The sequence below is a fragment of the Desmodus rotundus genome, chromosome 13 (genome assembly GCF_022682495.2).
Source record: "Desmodus rotundus isolate HL8 chromosome 13, HLdesRot8A.1, whole genome shotgun sequence".
Taxonomy (NCBI): Eukaryota; Metazoa; Chordata; class Mammalia; order Chiroptera; family Phyllostomidae; genus Desmodus; species Desmodus rotundus.
In genome coordinates this window covers 25,767,465-25,789,009 of record NC_071399.1, presented here as the reverse complement: position 1 = coordinate 25,789,009, position 21,545 = coordinate 25,767,465, and the positions used below count along the sequence as shown (strand labels likewise).

At 41.0% G+C, this 21,545-nt stretch overlaps 1 protein-coding gene, 1 long non-coding RNA gene and 1 pseudogene across 3 annotated transcripts; 1 reads left to right on the top strand and 2 right to left on the bottom strand.

Annotated features, from left to right (window-relative positions):
• Nucleotides 1-348: 348 nt before the first annotated feature.
• LOC112321576 (U2 spliceosomal RNA) lies at nt 349-521 on the bottom strand (annotated as a pseudogene).
• A 113-nt stretch (nt 522-634) lies between these two features.
• Nucleotides 635-12,958, bottom strand: VDAC3 (voltage dependent anion channel 3). 2 transcript variants are annotated; one of them, XM_053916728.2, is made up of 9 exons: nt 12,820-12,958; nt 10,437-10,505; nt 9,579-9,628; nt 6,846-6,998; nt 5,437-5,489; nt 3,835-4,062; nt 2,407-2,557; nt 1,570-1,631; nt 635-1,147 (listed from the first exon to the last, which is right to left on the bottom strand). In XM_053916728.2, exons 2-9 carry the CDS (start codon nt 10,501-10,503, stop codon nt 1,069-1,071), a joined length of 843 nt encoding a protein of 280 aa, XP_053772703.1. In that variant the 5' UTR covers nt 10,504-10,505; nt 12,820-12,958; the 3' UTR covers nt 635-1,068. The 2 variants fall into 2 exon arrangements, with proteins under 2 accessions (XP_053772703.1, XP_053772701.1); XM_053916726.2 differs by having other exon boundaries at nt 1,574-1,631.
• A 96-nt stretch (nt 12,959-13,054) lies between these two features.
• LOC123478550 (uncharacterized) lies at nt 13,055-16,422 on the top strand. Its single transcript, XR_006653767.2, has 3 exons — nt 13,055-13,168; nt 15,451-15,624; nt 15,767-16,422. It is a non-coding gene; the product is annotated as an uncharacterized lncRNA (long non-coding RNA).
• Nucleotides 16,423-21,545: the final 5,123 nt, after the last annotated feature.

The following is a 21,545-nucleotide window of genomic DNA, read 5'->3' as shown; positions in this document are numbered from 1 at the left end:
ATTTTTTAAATTTTTTTTTCAAAATGAGTTCTACTTTTAGAAAGTAAGATGACTTACCATTAAGCCCTGATCACAGTCTACTCCTATTTTTTTTTTCTAAACCGGTATTCCCATTCTTTGGTTATCATTTTCTAGACCTAGTGATCAAAAACATATTCTGGAGGCCTGGGAGAAGCCACAGATGTGCCCTCTGCCAGCCTTGGCCTCCTCCGAACCCCCTCTTCCCTATGGTATTCCCCCCAATTGTACTCTTTCCTTTGCCAGTCTTCTCACCACTCACAACTTGCTTTTTTCCAGAACTAGCAATTGACGCTGCTCTGTCACACCACTAAAGGAGGCCAGTACCTCAACAGATGAGCTTCCGCCAGTAGAACAAAAGCAGTTTCACGCTGCAGCCTGAGTGCAGAGAAGCCATGAGAGAGAGGTCAACTAAAGTGGAAGGGACAGGCAATGGCACAGGTATTTTAAACTGATAAGAACAGATACTACACTTGATCTTAGCCAAAAGGCCGAGAAGCGATGGCATAGGTATTTTAAACATACCACTTTAGGCATAAATCCATCTATGAAAGTATTTTTCAAAGCAGATCACACCAAATATAAGCAAGCCACCACTAGCAAGTCAGAGGAGTGATTATTTTCAAATGTGATGGGTTTATTTTATTTTGTTCTGATGCAAAACCAAAGACTCCACTACAGCACAGAGATCAATATATTAAAAGGTCATGAAAAAGTAGTGTGGGACATGCAGGACGTGATATACAAACTGGAGGATTGGGTTACTTCCTTTACAACATGACTCTACACTGTCGCTGAGGATCACATTGAAAATAACACTGTGGAACTGAACTGAGATGTGGCACAGGTATGACAACTTCCAGGCATGCCTTCCAGCACCTCCCTTAGGATGGACTCGTGCGGGAGGACTACAATTCTTTGGAAGAATAAAAAGTTCACACTTTTGAAATTTCAGAGAAGAATTTTAAGGCCAAAACATAGTGGGTTCATTTCTCTTCATCTCCAGGGAGAAATCTAATGCTTTATTCAAAACCTCATTAAGCTTCTAGTTCAAATCCCAACCCAACCTTGTGACCTCCTGCATTGAAGTTCTTTCCATCGATTAAAGCTGATAGGGTCAGTTTGACTCCTAGGAAGAAGAAAACACCACAATCACTTGTAACAACTATTACAGTCTGCATTTTCTAGAAACAATGGGTGGAGTCAATGGCAGGGATTACAGCTGGGTGTAAATTACAAGCATACAGGGATTACTGAATTTAACACAGGGTTATCTGTAATCATCTGATCTGTGATGAGTAAAGCATAATCATGACAAACTTCATTTGGAGTTCAGGGTTAAGAATAATAAGTGACCAACCAAACTTACAAGCCAGAGTGACCAAGTTATGCTTAGAAATACATAAAATGTTTTTAAGCAAAAGTACTTGATTTATTTTACTTTGTATGAACAAACAAATGTTACAAGAATAAGCCAACAGCAATTATAGGTTATTTTCATTATTCCTCTATCACCTTCTACCCCAACCCCATTGTTATTAATTCCTTTACTTACCTGGTCGAAGAGTCTGAGTATAACCCAATCCAATCAGGCTGGCATTATTTACTTTAGCCTAAGGTTAGGGGATAAAACAGAAACAGTAAGAAAACACTCAATTTTATAATATGTAAGTCCAGTATAACCACTTCATGCATCTGATTTCCAAAGCTGAAGCACCTTAGGGCCAATCTAGAATGCATGAAACTGAAAATTTAATTAATAAAAAGATGGATCTTTTAAGGGACCTTGAGAATGTAGGCTTAGAGTCCTCAAGCAAATATTTTTAAAACATTGTGCACCAAATATCCCTGTGTACTAAATTATTTGAGATACCAGTTTACAACCTCTGACAGTGGTGAGAACATGAACTCTGGTGAGAGACAGATCTAGCTCAAATCTTGGCACTGCCACTTAATTGTGTGACCTTGGGCAAGCTACCTGACCTCTCTAAGCCTCAGTTTCCTCGTCTGTAAAATGGGGATGAGGATACTACCCACCACCTATGGTAGTTGTGAGGATTAAATGAGGTAATACATGTAAAGCCCTTAGCACAGTATCTAAAATTTAAGAGCCCAATTAGTGTTACTATTAAGAATTACTAATACCAACAGGAAGAGTAATCAAATCTCATGAATTTATAGATAAGAAAATTTTGAGGCCAAAGAGAGAAAGACTTGAGAAGGTCAGACAGCCAATTTCCTAACTTCAAGTGTAACACTCCTTTCACTACACAATGACTAGCTCATTAAAGTTAATAAAGAACACGCAAACTACAACCACACCACAGCTTTCATCAATAACTCAGGTGAAGGCCTAAGAGCAGACGCAATCCGGTAGCTCATCCTTACAGAGAGAGAAGTTCTACAGTCCAACTTGTATTTAGCAGCGATGCCGAAACGGGTGTTGTTACTGCCAGCTGTCCAGGCAAGGTTTATTGACGTTTCAATCTTCTCATTAACCTTCTGGTAGATAGACCCTCCAAATTCAGTGCCATCATTCCTGTTTTCATGGTATAAGAAAAAGTCATAAACATCTCGTCTGTACCATTGTTAATGATATGGAAACAAATTCTAAAACTATCAAAACAAGGATATCACTTTGCAACTACAGATTTCAGCAAACTTCTGGTGTAAGTGATTTTCAAATAAAACGAGGAACTAAATCTAGTTATGTAATTTAACCACCTTATTAAAATGTGGTTAACACTCGATTCATTTACTTGGCTTCTCCACATGACATAAACTTCTTAGTCACAATTAAGTTATGCACAAAGGCAGACACCTCAGGTGAATATGACCTATAGGTCTCTCTGAGATGTTCACAGATTTTATAAACTTCAATGAAGATTCCACAGAAATATATACATAGTGGCACAATTATGGGAAGAATGCCAATTCTGGACTTCATTTGAAACAGAGGCCTAGAATTAGAAAGCACCCTCCCTATAAAACCTGGCATGCATTGCTCCAGAGAAGTACCTAAATTGCTTCAAAGCATCCTAGAAGTTAGTCCCCGAGTTTTCATGGTTTTCCTGATGAATACTTTTTTTCGTCAATTTTAATGCCACTGCTTATACCACTGCGTGACTTTATTTTAGTCAGCGTTAAGTGAATTAGAATGTCTAGTGAAGAGATAGGCAGCATTTCAAAAACACATAGCTAATCCGTTGCTTTCTCTTCATGGTACAGTAGCAATGCCCAGTAGCCCACAACATGAAATTTAAAAGTTCAAATTCATTTCACCAACAGGGTGCAGCCTATAGAACTGAACCTAGAATTGCTTTGAGGATCTGCTACTTCTGATCAAAGGTAAGTGAAACCTCCAGGGAGTTACAGGGGATGTTCCAGGATGCTCAGGTCAATTAGGCAGTTGTTCTTCAGGCTCCAAACAGACCTACTTCCAGACACTGCCAAGCTGCGTAGGGCACCAGAGAGAACAGGAACATCTCCAAAGGATCCCTTATATCAGGAGTGACCTGTCGCTGGGCTCTCTCCATCCCAGTGCTGCTTCTACAGATTCTAGAACTTCACAGAGTTTGGGGTAGAGGCCGAGAAGCCAGTAACTACCAGCAGCACAGCACAACACACTAAGTGTTGTGTATGATTGCCAATCTCTGGCAATGTTTTGCTGACTATAAAAACAGTGCAGTGAGGCTGGATGTCCTCCAAGGCATATTAAATGCAATTACCATCATTTCTAACCTTGTCAACATTAGGCTACCAACTTTTTGGGCGACTGCACTGGCACTAAAGAAGGAATCAGTTATAAACACTCACACATGAGTGTGCAGCTGGAAGTCTGCAGCCTTGTAACCCAGGGCGAAATTATTCTGTGACAGCTTGGATTTGGCAGTGTCAAAACTCATCTGATAGCCAGCAAGCCAACCTTCAAAGGCTAATACAGCCCAGCCATAGATGGTTGGGCCAGAAAAATCTATATCAACATTACTGCCAAGACTGAAACAATCCCGTTTATAGGAGGCCTTCAATTTCCCACTCTTCTTTCTGTGAAAAACAAACACAACACAATGTAAACAACGAGAGTTTCTACTACTGCCCAGGAGTCTTTCGGGTAAGATCCCCTCTCTCCCCAGTGGGAGATGGCACACACAGAGCAAAAATGTTTCGAATGACTCAGTATTAGAAATATATGTACTATTTTTACCTATTCCTCACTGTAAGGTCAAATGATAGAGTATTTCATGACTTCTTGAAAGTATGAACAAAGGTATAAAAAGGCGTAAGGTATTCCAGTACCAATTAATAATGTGAATACACATGTATCGTGGTAAGCCAAATTTCTTTAAATATTTCCAAATGCCCAAAAGCTACAGAAGGTGACAACACCCGAACCACTTCAAACTTGTTAACCTATGGTGGATAGAAGTTTATTTTTTACTTTAAGGGTACCACTCTTTGGTAAGCATATTTATTTTCCTTAGGGTGAGGGTCTTCTCCGTGTTAGACAGATGGAAGAAGCATTTTTGAAGCACAATACTGAAATTCGTCTTTAATAATACTTTTGTATTCCAATCAGGCCTCTTCTGAGAGAGTATGTCCTGAACATAACCAAAGTGCACGGCAGGAAGGACACACCTGTTGTCACAGCTAAGAAATGCTACTCTGCCTTGATCTAGCACCTTTGTCCTTCTGATCGCCTTGGCCCATGATAGGCAGATAAGAAACAACATCACCTCCATTTTTTACAAGAAACTGAAGCAGAAATGTTGGGAGGAGTTATAGAGTATAATAAAGCAAGTCAATAGCAGAACTACTTGTTATAATGTTCTAAAGACAGGAGATTACACTGTTTTCTTAAGAAATTCTCAGCAAAACACCACATCCATGAATCTTTAGAATAGCTTGAGAAGTATCTAATCTCAAACCCTTCTAGTTACTAAACTTTTTCTACTCTGTGCCTCTTTGGACTAGATTTATGTTTTTATTCCACACTGATCAATTTTATTTTTTTAAAAAAGATTTATTTATGTATTTATAGACACAGAGGGGAAGGGAGAGAGAAAGAGAGGGAGAGAAACATCAGTGTGTGGTTGCCTCTTGCACACCCCCACTGGGGACCTGGCCTGCAACCCAGGCTTGTGCCCTGACTCGGGATTGAACCAGTGACCCTTTGGTTCACAGGCCAGCACTCAATCCACTGAGCTACATCAGCCAGGGCTATCTGATCAATTTTCAAATAAAAATTTTACCTGCCTCAAGGGAGTCTTCCTTTCTCTTTATTGCATACACAAAGTTGCTAATACCCCTGACGGCAACCTCCTAAGCTCTTCGGCATCAAAACTTTTTATTTCAACTCCCTATTCTAAACCTCCTTATAGGCTAAAAAGACATTTCAGAAATCGCGGTTTGGATAATTACCCTGTGTTCGGTACAAATATGGTATCAAGAGTAAGTTTCAACCCTTCGGCCAACTGAAAAATAAAGATGTAAAATTAATAACTTTCAAATCTTATTTTGACTCAATAAACCAATTCTAAAGTTTTCTCAAATTTCCTCTCTAACAAAAAAGTCATTAAAGAAAGACAAATACTGTATTTAATAAATTACCTCTTCACCCTTTCCTGTTCCTTTATCCCTCTCCCCTCACCCCGGGCTTCATCATGATTCTTTCACCAAAAAACAGGTTAAACCATAAAGGTCAAATTCCCTTCCAGCCAGTAACGTAAATCACAGTACAAAAACAACAAAATCCCAACACAACTAAATAATATTGATATTCTCTTAAAATGTATTGGTTAATAAGACAACCTGATTATTTAATAAGCCAACTTATTTATTCAGCTACCCATTTACATTACCTATATATGGATAATGTGCATATAGACAGACCTCGAAAAATAGTGCCCTGTACATAGTAGACCCTCGACAAATATCTGATAGATTTTCTTTTGGAAAACATTACGGAATTTTAGAAACATTCTTCTGTGGATCTGATTTTGCAATGTTTACAAGACAAAATTAAAACTAAATCACTGCAAATAGTTTGGTCTACCCAGAGGAGGCTCAGATGGGGTTGACCAAAAAGTGTGTTTAGTGTTTTGCATAAAAGACATATTTTTCATTTTTACCAATAACTATTGATTTGGATATTTTGAGTACGTCAGCTGTCTCCCGCTATTGGCTTCTAGTAGGCAGAGGCCAAGGATGCTGCTAAGCATCCTCCAATGCATAAGACAGTCTCTGGCCAAAATGTCAACAGTACCAACAAACTTGACAAACCACTTTGACGCATCCCATTAATCACAGCACCTTCTCCATACACTGCACAAATCCTTTTTTGTGTTTCAGTTGCGATTTTACCTTTCTTAAAATAATACGGCATAATATGCCAAAAATGTTGCGTTATCTTCTTTCATCTTCAGTATTAAAATGGCTGCACAAAAATTCACCAATTTTGTTGTTTTTTTAAAAATGAAGGCTGATATGACAGCTGTCACAATACAATTTAACAAATTTGTTTTAAATGAAGTTAAAGACAAGTAAGCACTCCTAGAGCCATCATACAGGAAAGCCTAAACAAACTTTTTGGCCAACCCAATATAACAGAGTAAATAGAACAATTCAGAATAAAGAAGAGTGATAATTATATAGTCACAAAGCCTTACTTTCTAGAAACATAAGACATACCAAAAAAGGCCATGTACAAAGAAAAAATATGGCTACTGGATAGGTTGTAAGATCTCATTCAGGTTATATTTGGGGTTTGTTCATCATCTTATCTGCAAGATAAATTTAATATACAAATAACGTCTAACACTTTCTTTTACCTTATTCTCCCAAGAGATTTCCGTTCCAAGAGTATTGTCTGTGTTCCATTTTTGGGTGAAGGTAAGTCCATAGTTACAGACCTTATATTTGGTCTCTAGGTTGCCTGAAGCTTTCCCTGTATCAGTATAGGCATGACCAGAAGTAGAAAATTCCTAAGCAATAAAAAAATAACTACTTTAAAGGGAGCTCATCAAATAGAAAAAGAACATTTCAGAAAGCAGCGTTCAGGGCACTGCACAGCAGTATGACTAATGTTTTACCGCAGCCCTCCTCTACAGCACCTGCCTTCCTTCTTTCCTTCTGATCGCTAAATATGTCAACCAGTTTTAGATCTTTCCATTACTCCACCTCTCTTACTGATATTTTTTGTTTCATATATTCTTACTAAATGGAAATCTTAAATTTTCTCCTCTAAAAGAGAAAATATCTTAACTGAAAATAAATGCCTTCACCAAAAACACAAAAATAGAGAACCTTAAATATTTTACTTTCATGGCCTAAAAAAGATGATCAGTTCTCTATCATCATTTACACCATTAGTTAATTTTAAAGTCCTTAAAAATTCCCAAATCAGAGGGAGCACTAGCCTCCCTCCTCCCTTTTATTAAGGCCAGAACTCTATCACTTTTTTAAATTTTATTTTTATTGTAACAAAATACACAATATAAAATGTATGATTTTAACCATTTTTAAGTATAGAGTTCAGTGGTATTTAATACATTCATTGTTAGAAAAACTTTATTACTTTTGTTCACAAAACTATCTATAAAACTTTAAGCACAAACAATTTTATTATTTGAAAGTGTCTATCCATTTTTTATAACAAAATGCAAGGTCATTATTTATTCCCCTTTCTCCCTTCTCCACCCATCTATCTTTTTAAAGCGCTTTCTATCAAAGAGCTACTATGAGTGCCTTAAAATAGATCCTCCTCCCAACTTAGATGTCATTTCAGTCATATGACAATAAGCTATTAGAAAAAGATATCCTTCTAGAGGGAAGCAAACAGTCAACACCTGTCACTGACAATCTATGAACTGTCAAGGAAAAAACCATTCTGATGGGCCCTGGTTTTAAAAAACATTTCTGAAATGCTGCCAGACTTGACCGTTACATTTCACTGCCTGCAACATGAATCCTCCCTTCACCAAACACCCTGCTCCCTAACTCTGGCTCTAGGCTGATGAAACAACTGGAAAACTCTGATCTGTTTATCAACACCACACAGAAAGTTTTCAAAGAAAATATCATGCTGCACACTTAGGGCAAGGCCTTAGTGAAAAATGATAAAAAGCTAACCATGTTCACACAATTGGTTAATTTGACCAGCGTGTTGTTCTAGTTTCTAGTAGATCCCCCTACCCAGTGCTTTATTTTTCACATTTACCTTTCATAAACTTGAAAGTATAGCAACTATAAGCCTTAATTTTGGTGCTCAAAATCAAGATAAAAGAGTAGTCAGGCTACTTTTCTTCCTTGTTACCATCATTTCTTAGTTTGAAGCTCTGTCAAAAATCTAAAATACCAGAGAGATGATCTCAAGAGAAGGCTACTATTTTTCTAAGTTCAGTTCCAAGCTTGTAATTGCTTTTGTCTAATTTCATAATTAGATCAAACAGTGCAAAATACATTTACAACATGCACATAACATCTACAGCTCTACATTAAATGCTAGAAAGCAACAAAACAATCTTAAAAATGTTACTGCTAAATAGGTGGCATACAATAAAAATATCAAAGTGCAATAAATTTGGAGCAGTGGATGTAATTGATCATGAATCAGTACCAGAGGCCAAAAACAACCATAAAAACAAGAACACAAATATGCTGTTTTTCTTACCATCTGAGTGAGTATTCCCACACCACAGCAGCATGAAAGGGAGATAAAATTTTAGCTGATGGTTTTTGCAACACAAACCTGACTTGAGCAAATTCTGAAACCCTACTCAAAATGAGTATAATATTTCCATTTTAACAGAACGACCTACAATATGCCCATCCTAGTAGGATAGCTGCGTATCTATTTATTCATCACTAGAAAACCCAGGGAAAGAATAACAGTGACAAACCATGATTATACCGAGTATGAGACAAAGCATCATAAGAATTTCACATGTCTCCTGCCCTTTTAATTAAATCATTATATCTAGAAATAATATTTGCATTGGTTCGAATAAGTAATACTAAAAAAGATGCAGCCAATAAGGAGAAATTAGAAAATGAGGTGAATGTATGGTTACTGTAGTTGCTGAAACTTACTGAGTAAAAACTCTGGTTAATGATGCTCTGAAAATACGTACATGTATCTTTGACTATATTCTTACTTCCAGTAAAAAAGACTTTATGCACATCAATAAAAACTGTAAACTAATTTCTGTGTGCATTTTATTTTTACATTTGCTTCAATTAATCATGAAGGGACAGACTAAAATTAATTTGTTCTTGTAAAAGGGTGATAAAACTTGCATGAACCCAGTACAACAAAGGTCAAGTTTTCAGTGCCGTGTTTGTGAAGCTATGATGACATGGCACATGCTATAAGGCCTACGTGGCTGAGCGAGGATTCTCACTGAAACCTGAGAGTGGAATGAAGCTGTCGGGAAGAGGGCGCAGAGCCAAGAGTATGCTGCTGCACATATCCAGGCTAAACACTGATTTTCAAACAGTTCCTATCAGTTAGTTAACCAAGCTGCATCTACAAACAGGCTACGGAAAATATATGAGGTACTTACCACTCCACTACATGACTTGGTTCTCAGGTCTATTTTGACCATGCCAAACCCTAGACACACACACAAAAACACAGTAACTTACAAAATGTGACATTCGCTCCAATTTTTGCAACTTTGAAACTATGAAAATAATCCATAGTACCTTCCATATGGAAAATAGACAGTGTTCTCCTTAGGTGAGAGTTTCAAGAGAAACTGAATCAAATGAAATAACTTCAGCATAATTTTTACCCCCCTCAAAATACTAAACATATTTTAAAACCGTAAGTTAAAGAACAAGTGAATAAAGGAATATGTACTATTCTGAGAACCAGAATTATTAGAAAATACCATGCAGATACATATACAAGCTTAAAATATACACAATTAACATTACTAGTTAATAAAAAATCAAATGTGTACAACACAAAAAGTTAAGTTTAAAGACTAAACTTTAAAAACAAAAAATAAATGTCTATGATAAAAAAAAATGTTACTGCAAAGCAGTCAAAAGCTGTGTCTTCACTCCCACAAAAACATCGCCATTATTTGGAGAGGGAAAAATGCACCCCTACTTTAAAGGTCACCAGGGCTAGCCAGAGAGGTATACATACTACAGATTTACATGAGTTGGTCTTACAGATAATATTAACTATGCATGTATGTGCATGTGTATACACACACATACACACACAACTGTCTGTAAAGACTGTGGGACTCTACCTCTAAAAAATGAAGTCTAATAACCTGTTAATAGTTACCCCCTTAAACCATGTGAGACACACTAATGTTGACTCAACCTCATTTCACCAGCACAGTACAACAGGCATTCAATACCAACCCTAACCCAGAACTGAACATTTACAATACCACACTTACCATATCCTTTGTTGAAGACATCCTTGGCAGCCTTTCCTAGGTCACAGTAAGTTGGTGTGTTACACATATCTTATCAAGAAAAATGGGGACAATGGAATAAAAATAACCATTTAGTATTTATTCACCCTTTGTCCTTCTACTATTTAGTGCTGTGAGAAGAGGTTTTCTCTTCCTTTGCATCACTAATGCTTATACCCTAATGCAAGCAAAGCTGAGAAGGTATCCTGTTCCTTTAAAAGGAGCTTTCCCAAAAAGGAGACTAAAAGGGTTTTTCCCAGGAAAGTCCAGAGGTCATCTTTGAGACTGCATTTCAAAGAGAAGACATTTCCCACAGGCTGAAGGAAAAATGTGTTAATTTAACCTTTTTGCTTTAAGAAAAGGAAAATTTACATTGGAAAAACTTTTCTTGGGCTGTTACAAAGCCAAAGAGCTGTATAGGCAACATGGTAAATTTGTTAAGGAACTGTAAGCTTAAACAGATGCATTAAAAATCTTCACCGTTAACATTTTTACCACTCTGAAATTTAGCTCTTAATTGTAAGAATTATCATCCTAACTGAAATGGATTCACTTATCCAGAATATGCCCTCTCTCAAAGCTGTTCTTAAAATAAAGTGCTGTATCGTACCTATCAACCAGAAATAGGACAAATTCTACCTACAGTGATCTGCTTCCCCAAACTGGTGTCCGCTCTAAAGTTAAAGCCTTCAGAACCCCAAGGTGCCTTGCCTTTCATCTTGCCTACTTATATCCAGCTTTTCCGCTGACAACATGACTCTCACACGGAAATTCTCAGTTCTGCCAACACTGCTGAACACACCATTCCTTCGCCCTCTTCGGGTGACGGGAAATCTCCCGCAGCGGTCTCCAAAGCCATGTGTAACCAACTGCAGAACCACCTGAGGAAGCCCCATCAGCCCCAGCCACTACACCAGAAAATTCCAGGGCACCGGCTAGCCCTTGCGATTACTATCCCTGAACTACCTACACATTCAAACGAGCGTTTACGTACATTTAGCCGCAGTCTTAATCTGGCCTTCTGCTAAGTTTCTGCCTAAGTCATCATACCTGAATACAGCATACACTCATGATGCACTTCTTAACTGTGAATTCATTAAAATTTTGTTCCTTTACCTAAGCCTGTCAAATATGGCATTACATGTTAAGGGAACGGCGTCTCACACACACACACACGTTAGGGGGAAAGAGTACGGAAAAGATGAAAAGGGTCAGGGTAAGTGCACTGACTCACACCATAATAAAACCTTACTCCCAGTCACAAGGTTGCAGAGTACACTTCCAGAGCAATTATTTTACAATTCAGTTCCTTGTATTCAAATGATCAATTCTATGCATTTTACACGTTACCAATTACTGATATTACGTTTTATGATCACAAGTGATGCTCGTATCTGTTGAAATTTCACCAGAAGACTATAACTTGGGAAGTACAGAAAAGCGGAGGCTATACATTCAAACAGAAACGTTGAGGCTTTGCAGTCTGGCTTTCCACCTCCTGGCAAAAGAACAAGTGCACCCATCTAGGGGCTCATCACAACCTTTCGGCATTCTGCCTTCTTTTTCAAAACGACTGCCAGACACTTTGCAAGAGTCGTGCAGCTGGTTTAGTTTACTAACTGATCTCAGTTGTGCCGGTTCAAGCTTACTTTTTCAGGCCCACGACTCTGATGGGACACGACACGCACGACTGGCATGATCAAGCAAAAAATCGAAAAGACACAGAGACTTCACGTTACTCGAGAGTGAAGCTATCATCACGTGTTTCTATCAGCTCTACAAAATGCACTTGCTGTTTCAGCCATGCACAGCGTACCGAGGTTGCATTAGATGCAAACGGGGGAAGGGAGCGCGTTAACTAGGTGATACTACTTTACTCAGTAACCACACAGTCAGCAAAGACCCTGATTTGTCCCTCATTTCTCCTACTTAAGTGGCACGTACAGCATCCTCCCTTTGGCGGTGAGTGGAAGGGCTCCCCTGATGCTGAACAACAACTCCCGAGAGGAAGCTGGGGGCGGGGAGTGGGTTGGGGGTTCGAGGACCCAACTTCCCCGGAAACCAACCTCCTCTCTGGCCTGACGCCTGGAGACAAAGTCCCCTGGGCGCACCAGGCGGAGGGAAGGTCGCGGCTCGGCGCTCGCAGCGCGCCTGCCCCGCCGGCGCGGCGGCTCCATCACCTGAGGCGGCCAGGGGAGCAAGGTCCCTCCTGCCGTCCGCGGCCCGGCCCGGCCAGCCGCGCCCCGCTAGGCTGCTCTCTCCTCCCGACCCCTCCGTTAGGCCCGCCTCTCGTCGGGCCCCAGTGTCGGTGGTGACAGACACCCCCATCACCACCCACCCGGCCCGCGGACTCGGATCCCCTCACCTCCACCCAGAGAGCAGGTACTCCGCTAGGGCAACGCTGAAGGTCTTCTTCAACCAACGCCGTCCGCGCCTGCGCGGCCTTACTCCCCCTGCGGCGCCTGCGCGCCCCTGCCTCCCTCCGCCCCGCGTCAGCGCCGTGGTGTCACACCGGGGTCGCGCGCCGCGGGGCTGCGTGCGGAGAGGGACAGCCGGAGCGAACCAACACCGCCAACCGTCTGGCTCGGTGTGCGCGCGTGCGCTGCAGAGCCCGGCTCGCAGGTGCCGGGGGCGGAGATGACGCCGGGCGGGAGAAGCTTGGGGGAATCGCACCTTTGTTCCTGAAGGGGTCGCTCTCGCGAGAACGCTGGGAGGTTACTAGTTACTGTTGTCAGGGAAGGGGCCGCGGGGAAGGCGGGCGGAGAGGATGTGGTACTCTCCGCGGGTGGATGCTTTGGCCTTTCCATTCCCTAACGGATGCCTTGTAGAGCTTTATGGGAAAGTCAACGACGGACTAAAATTCAAGAATGTGACGCATAAGTCATCTCACCTTAAGGATGAGAAACCAGCCCCCCCCCCCCCCCCCCGGCCCCAGGGATGTAAGTGACGTCACGTATTCAAGACACTAGCAGCCATAGGTAGATTACAATTCACAGGGAGAGCGAGAGGGAAATCTCTTCTTTAGAGAAGAATACCAGCTAATATGTAGAAGAAATTGTAGGAATATTGTAGAAAACCACCACTTTGGAACCACCAACAGTTGATTCAGGCAAAAATTATCAGTGGGTGCAGAATGGTTGATATGTATGCCGTTTCAAAGTATCACCATCAGATTGCTTACTAAAGGGAAAAGAGAACCTTCACATCAAAGAAATCAGACTGACACAATGCGCTCCTTGATGTAATGCACGGAGGACAGAACGATAATTATTCTTGCCAAAAGTATGCAATTTGTCTCTATGTGAGGAAACAAACTCATGAGGGACATTGCATAAAAGAAAGAAAAAGACTAGTGAACTGTTCTAGATTAAAGGAGATGAAAAATGTACTAAAAGCAATGTGATCCCCAATTGTACTCTGGATAAAACAACAACAAACCCCAGCTATTGAGAAACATTATTGGGACAATTTGAATGTAGAGTATATTAGAATCGCAACACTGTAAAATTTTCTGAGAACAATAATTGTATCTTGGTTATGTAGACTGGGCATTGGTTTTAGGAGCTACATACTAAAGTATTTAGGAGTGAAACAGCATGTGTCTGCAACTAACTCAAAGGTGAAGGAAAAGACAGAAAAAAACAAATGTACAAAATGTTAACAATTGGTGAATTTAGGTAGAAGGTATATGGATGTTCATTGCATTATCCTTGAAACTTTCCTGTAAGTTTTAAATTTTCAAAATAAAAGTTGAGGAGAACCCCCACACACAGTCTGATGTTCAGTCTGTAGGCCAGGTTGGTGCTTGAACCAATAGGATAGGAAATATCACTGTTTGCCCGCTGTGTGTATGGCATTTCAGGCTAATAAGAGAGAAGTAAGGTAAGTGCTCCCAAAAGACTCATAATGCAGATCTTGGACAGACGCTTGCCAATTGAGGCAGAATATGATGAATGTCAGAAGCAAAGCAGTATGACTTTGTGGGCTAAATAAAATGAGCTTTCAAGTCAAAAGAGACTAGGCTGGTATCTCAGATCTGCCAACTCTGTGGTCTTTGACAAGCAACTTAACCTCTCCATGCCAGTTTCTACGTCTGTGAAACAACTAAGAAAGATCTACTTGAGAGTATTGCCGTGGATACTAAATGAAATAATGCGTTCATAGCACATAGCAATCTACCTGGCATATGGAAAATGTTCAGTAGTTACTAACACAATTCAAAATTAATATGCAATGAGTTTAAAAGTTATACAAACAAAACCTGTATTTATTCATATGTATGAATATTAGAACCACAACTTCAGCCTGTACTTAGGCACAGACCTGCTTTTGTCAGTACAGCCGGCCATTAAAGGCTGTAAGGAGCAGTTTGAATGGGAATCTGGCAACATTTCTTCCTTTGGCTTCTGCTATCTAAAGATGGCTTCTGGGCCTGGCTGGTGTGGCTCAGTGGATTGAGTGTGGCCCTGCGAACCAAAGGGTACTGGTTCGATTCCCAGTCAGGGCATATTCCTGGGTTGCAAGCCAGGTCCCCAATAGGGGGCGTGCGAGAGATAACCACACACTGATGCTTCTCTCCCTCTCTTTCTCCTTCCCTTCCCATCCCTCTAAAAAATAAAACAAAAATAAATAAATAAAAGTAGATTTTCTTATCCAAAGATCTTCCTCACCCATCCCAGAAAATTCCTCTCTTCCCCTACACCTGGTCATGAAAGGAACCGCTAAGGAACACAGCTGCTGCGGAGGGTTGCTTCCAATCCTCTGACCTTGTCAACTACCTCCAGGTCCATATCAAGGGTCTGGCCTTGGCCACTTCAAAACGATAGCCAGTTCTCATTTCCCTGCCTACACTGGGATCTAAACTCTTGGGAAGTATAGAAAACATTGTACTGTACATTCTCAGTCTGTGACAAAAGCTCTAGAATCACAATTTTAGAGCAGGGGACTTTAGACTCCCTTATGTGCGAGACATTTACTAAGTGCTTACTATTTACAGGACACTGAGCTCAGAGCCCATGTGTGAGGAAACACCCCAGTATGTCAGTGCTGTGTGGGCCCAGAGGCCCGGGAAGATGGTGTCAGCTGGTGAGCAAGTTCCCAATATGGGTCCCTACTCTAGCCAACATAACCTGCTGCCTACCTTGCCTTTTTGAGAGAGAAATCTCAGAAGGTTAGTATACTTTTACCCTCCGAAATGAAAAAAACAATTATGAACAGAAGCCCCACTGTGAAGAATTGGTAGCTTACTCATCCTAGGTGTAAGAAAAACTAAGATTCTGAATCAGTGGTGTTAATTCCCTATTTCTTTAAAGGAAAAGGGCCCACTTGCTTGTTTTCAAGAACTCCAAAATTCTGAGGGGTGAGGATTCCCCGGGCGTCTTTGAGGAAGAGGAAGTACCAGCCATGTGCCTGCACTTCCACAAGGAGGCAACAGAGCACGGGTACCCAGCGGTAAGAGCGCCCACCTGTGCACAGCGAGGAGACTAACAGCTCCTCCCAAAACTGACGACGTCAGGAAGACCCAGGTGGGCAGCACAGAAATGGCTTCCAGTGCAGAGGGACAGAGTGGTCAAAGGCTTAATACATCACACCCTGAAATTCCATGTCTAAGGAGACATCTCAAAGAAATCATTGTAGATTTGTGCGAAGATTTATCTTGAATAGCTTGAATGATTTAGAGTAGCAAAAAAATTAAAACAACAAACATGGCCAACATTCAGAGGATTCATTACAAAAACTATCATACCTCCATATTCTGGGTTAAGGTACAATCAGGTGTTCGGATAATATTTGATATCTGGGGGAAAGGCTCAGTGGGGGAAAAAAAAAGAAGAAACATAAGTATATGGTGTGTGTGTGTGTGTGTGTGTGTGTGTTAGTTTTACTTTAAGAAGAAGCAAGGAAATTATAACCATAACCATCACTGTTAACTCTGACCGAGCAGCAGACAGCGGGGTTGGGCAGAGGAGGTGCGCGTGGAGAGGTGCAGGCATTAGTAATGGCTAGCTCGGGAGCTGCAGATAGGCTAATTGTATTTACATTTAAAAAGTAAATGTGATCTGTATGTGTATACGTACCTGCATATAAAAAATTAGGAATACTTAACAAAACTTGACAGTCACTACCTCTGCCAGGTGAGAGTATTTGTTGGGTTTATTTTCTTCACACTTTGCTGTATTTTCAATTTCCAAAACCTTGAAACATGTATTTCTCTTATAATTAGGAAAATTAAGCTCACTTTGATAAGGTTTGGAAGTACATAGATTTATGGGAAGGGGAATGCTGTTCCATGGGGGATTTCCACCCCCAAATGGGAAGTGCCTCTCTAATCTATTGGTAATACCCGGAGTTTAAAACGGGCCTTCTGAGTACACACTTCATTCTTGACCACAAGAGGGCGTAAGGAAACAAGCTAAAAGGTGGACCAGGAGCTTGGGATTCTGAGTACGGGCCATCACCCCTGGCCTCCCCTTGTTCATACGGTTGGAACACAGTTATGAATCCTATACGACTAGACAGTGAGTCTGTGGGCTTACCTACCAAAGTCAGAGTTTATGGTGAATATCAAAAGGGCACGAGATATTTACATATTTATGAGATATTTATGACATGTATTTGATGGGGAAACCAATTTTGTCAGTGTGCCACGTGTAGATTGGGATGCGTACTAGGGACAAATCCTGCAAATTTTTATCTTCATCACTAGTGAAGCTCAATAATCCCATTTACATAAAGGGTACTTTAAGAAAAAAGGTGAGATATTCCTACAGTTGTATGCAAATTTGAAAATAGCAACAGTGTTCCCAGTGATTTTATTTCTTAGTGAATATCAAACTATGTTTCAAGCAGCTTGATATGTTTGGGAGTGGACTTTGGTTAGTGAGCTGCATAGTGAGGTATAGGGGTAAGAAATAAACTTCGGAACCAGAAACTTTATGTTCAAATCCTAAGTCTGCCACTAGCCATGTGACTTTGGGCAAATGACTTGAACTCTCTGAGTCTCAGTGTCTTCATTTTTAAACTGAAGGTCCCCAGAAGTAAACTCCTGGTCAATGGGGCCCAACCAGAGGGCTCCAGCCTCACAGAACTTTCTTTGGCCAAAGTTCTGAGAACACTTGGACCACAATCATCTTACACCCAGAGTCATAGCCTGGGTCAGAGAAAGCCAGTCACAGCCAGTGAGTGAGTCTGATGGAGGACGCAGCCTGCAGAGAAATGGAGAGGCTGCAGAAGATCTCAGGAGGAGAGATACTAGAACTAGCCCTGCCCCCCACCCCCCAGAGAATACTGCAAGGAAACTCAAGGCAAGCAGCCTCTCCCCACAGGAGGGGATCCCCAGAGCTCAGGGGCAGCTGTTCTTTTTTCACCCCAGCTTTACTGGCATATAATTGACATATAACATTATGTAGGTTTAAGGTGTGCGCTGTGAGGATCTGGTACGCCCATGTGCCGTCAAGGGTCTGCCACAGTAAGTTTAGTCATCACACCCTCTCCCTCATGCAGTGACCGTCTTGTTGTTGCAGTGAGAGCAGGAAGCTCTGCTCTGGCAGCGCCTCTCAAGCACACAGCACAGCGTTGCCAGCTGCAGTCACCAAGGTCATTCACTCAAGGTCATTGCTTCTTCAGACTTGGGACACCAGGCAGCAGTGGGGTCTGTCACTGCCATGGGATTCACCCCCTATTCTTTTTATTTTTTATAAGTGGTAACTTCTTTTATTTTTTAAATACTTTATTTATTTAGTTTTAGAGAGACGGGAAGGGAGGGAGAAAGAGAGGGAGAGAAATGTCAATGTGTGAGCCATACATTGATAAATGCACCCCCAACTGGGGACCTGGCCTGCATGTGCCCTGACTCGGAATCGAACCAAATGACTTTTCAGTTCACAGGCTGACAGTCAGTCCACTGAGCCACACCAGCCAGGGCTCACCCCCTGTTCTTGAGGGAAAAGAGTCAGACCCAGTTTGCCCTGCATGTTAGAGTTCAGACAAAACATGGCAGAACCTGCTTCATGCTGGGGAAGAGGCTGCAGGCCAGCAGGATCCCCCTTTGCTGGTTCCTTCCCTGAAACAGGCTTCCTGGAGTATGTGGATCATCCACTCATGTCCACTCTCTGCCCCCCAAAGTCACACAGAAAGGCCCAGGACTGGCTCCAGGAAACATTTCAGGTGGCAAGCCTACATGGTAGAGGCCACTGTCCCAGCTTAGATTGCTACCACTGGTGACAGAGGCAGACCTGACCATCAGCTCACCATGCCATTCAGGCTCTCATGCCACCAGAACACCATTAAATTTGACGGGACATTTGGATGAAGGGTAAAGAGAAAGGAAAAGTGGGGTTAGTTATGGGAATGCAAGGAGAAGAGAAAATAATTAATAGAAAGACAAATGAAAAAATATGGGAATTAAAGATATTTAAAGAAGACAATGGATTTAATAGGAAAAAAGAATGGAGATTGGGCTCCTCTCAATTTTAAAGGTTTCTGTCCTGCTCCTAATGCCCGCCTTTGTATTGTATTTGTAATGCCCGCCTCCCTGCACTGTGTTTACTATTAGATCACAGTAAGAAGAATAAAAGGAAGTGAACTCTGTGAAAATACCTTGCTTTCCAAGTTATTGCTGCATGTGAGAGAACTTCATGGAACAAAAAAGCTGAAAGGTCCTCAAGGTGCCAGTTGTAAACTACTCTAGAAACATAAATGTAATTCAGTTTTTGTAAATCCTTGCCTGAGGATATGTTTACGGATTTCAGAGAGAGAGAGAGAATGAGAGAATGAGAGAGAGAGGGAGAGAGAGAAACATTGATTACTTGCCTCCAGTACATGCCCCAATGGGGAATCGAACTCACAGCCCAGGTGTGTGTCCTGAATGGGGATTAAACCCAAAACCTTTTGGTGTACAGGACGATGTTCCAACCAACCAAGCCACCTGGCCAGGGCAGGAAAGCTGGATATTAATGGAGAATAATTCTCCCCTTCCTCACCCACCAAAAAAAAAAAAAATTGCCACCCCCCTTACCAGTTAGAATGGCGAAAAGGTAAAGGTAAAGGAATTTATCATCACCAAGCCATTACTACATGAAATGTTGAAGGGACTTATTTAAGAAAATGAACAAAACTATACACATTAAAATGACAACAAACTCACAAGTATCAGCAACTGAATCTAAAAAATAAAAACAAAAACAAACTAAGCAGACAACCAGAACAGGAATAGAATTGTAGGTATGGGGGGAGGGGGAGAATGGAGGAAATGGTGCAGAGATCAAGAAGCATAATTGGCAGGTACAAAATAGATGGGGGGGAGTGTTAAGAATAGTATAGGAAAGGGAGAAGCCAAAGAACTTGCACACACAACCCATGGACATGAACTAAGGAGGGGATTGCTGGAGGGAAGTGGGTACCAGGTAGAAGGGGCAAAGGGAAAACAATCAGAACAACTGTAACAGCATAGTCAATAAAATATACTTAAAAATAAAAACCTGTTCATTTATTGATGATTATTTAGACTGTTTCACCCAAGAGTACAAAGAGTCAAGGAAAAAGATCTTCACTATAGCATTTTGTGTTATTTCAAAAAAGTTGGAATTTCTCAAAGGGTTAATACAATATTTGGAAGTGAAATTACTGTTCATTAGGTGAATTATGCTGATGAATTTGTGTGTGTATGTGTGTGTGTGTGCGTGTGCTGGGACCATGCTTGTACTCTTAGAATGGATCCCACGTGACTATGACTTTAAGAAACAACCTTGCCGGGGAGTCAAATCACGTTTATTACTCCAGACCTAGTTCTTCAGTTGGAATCTCTAGATGAAATTCTCTACAAGGCTGCTTCAGGCTACAGGACTTCATCATCTTGCACTTTGTAAATTGAACTCTAATTAGCAAATCTGAAAGAGAACACCTCACTGGTCACAACAGAGAGCAGGCTCCCATCATCATATGTATTAACAGAGTAATTCAACATCTCAGCTGTGCCAGAAAAGAGCCATATTCTTGGGCTTCTTTGTAGTTTCTCAATAGAGTAGATTTACTCAAGTCCCTGTCTTCGTTCAAATCAATGCAGGCTCTGTAAATTCAGAATATAGAATAGATCATGAAATCCATTTTCTTAACTTTCCTAAAAATCACATAATATTGATTCTCAGGTATCTTTTTACTACCCTATCTATTTCTACCACAGCAAACACTGTGACTGCCTGGTTTAGATTTCTCTGTTTCATTGTCATCAGCAAAGATTAGGGAAGACAGCTTCACAAAACTCCAGGCAGAAAGCCTTACAGCCACTTAAGAAATTAGACCAAAGCTTAGCCCAGCACTTTAGAACAGTTTGGGATGATTTTGACCCGTAGCCTAGGCCTTACTCCCTGGCTTCTTCCAGTACTGGGTTCATGAATCCAAAAGCATGTGCAGGCTGCTCGAGGCCAGTGCTATTATCAAGCCTCTGCCCCACAGTTATATTAGCCTTAGCAAACATTCATGTTTTTACAAAAAGCATTTTCTCCATAGTTTGATGGTTGTCTTTCTGTCTGCTCTGTCGCCATTTTAACTTTTTAATTGCACAAGGGGGGAACCCCCCCAAAACCAGAATTATCTTCTGGAGGACAGGCCCCTTGTGGTAGAGGCTTCTCCCACTGGGTGAGTATTCTAGGAACCCATCTGTATCAGTGTACCAGCCGGCATTGTTGTGAGAGGCTGCGTTTAACTTCTGTGAATTTTTTTTTGGAAGACTCAGTGTGTTTGCCCATTTTCATGGTGGGTGATTTATGAGTATACTTTCCCACACCGCCCTGAGTGTTCAGCAGTTTTGATAAAAAATGGCTTGACACTGGTGCTCCACCCTCCCTATTCATCACCCTGAGTGACTTTTTTTTGTTTCCCCAGATGAAGAAAGTCCTTGAAGGGAGATGTTTTTCCAAAGTGGAAGAGGTGAAACAAAAAATGGGAGAAGCACTAAAAGGCATCAAAATTGACGGGTTCAAAAACTGTTTTGAGCAGTGGGAAAAACGTCTTCATAAGTGTATTGCGTCAAATGGAGAGTACTTTGAAGATGACTGAAGTTTAAACATGTAAGAATAAATACACATTTTTTTA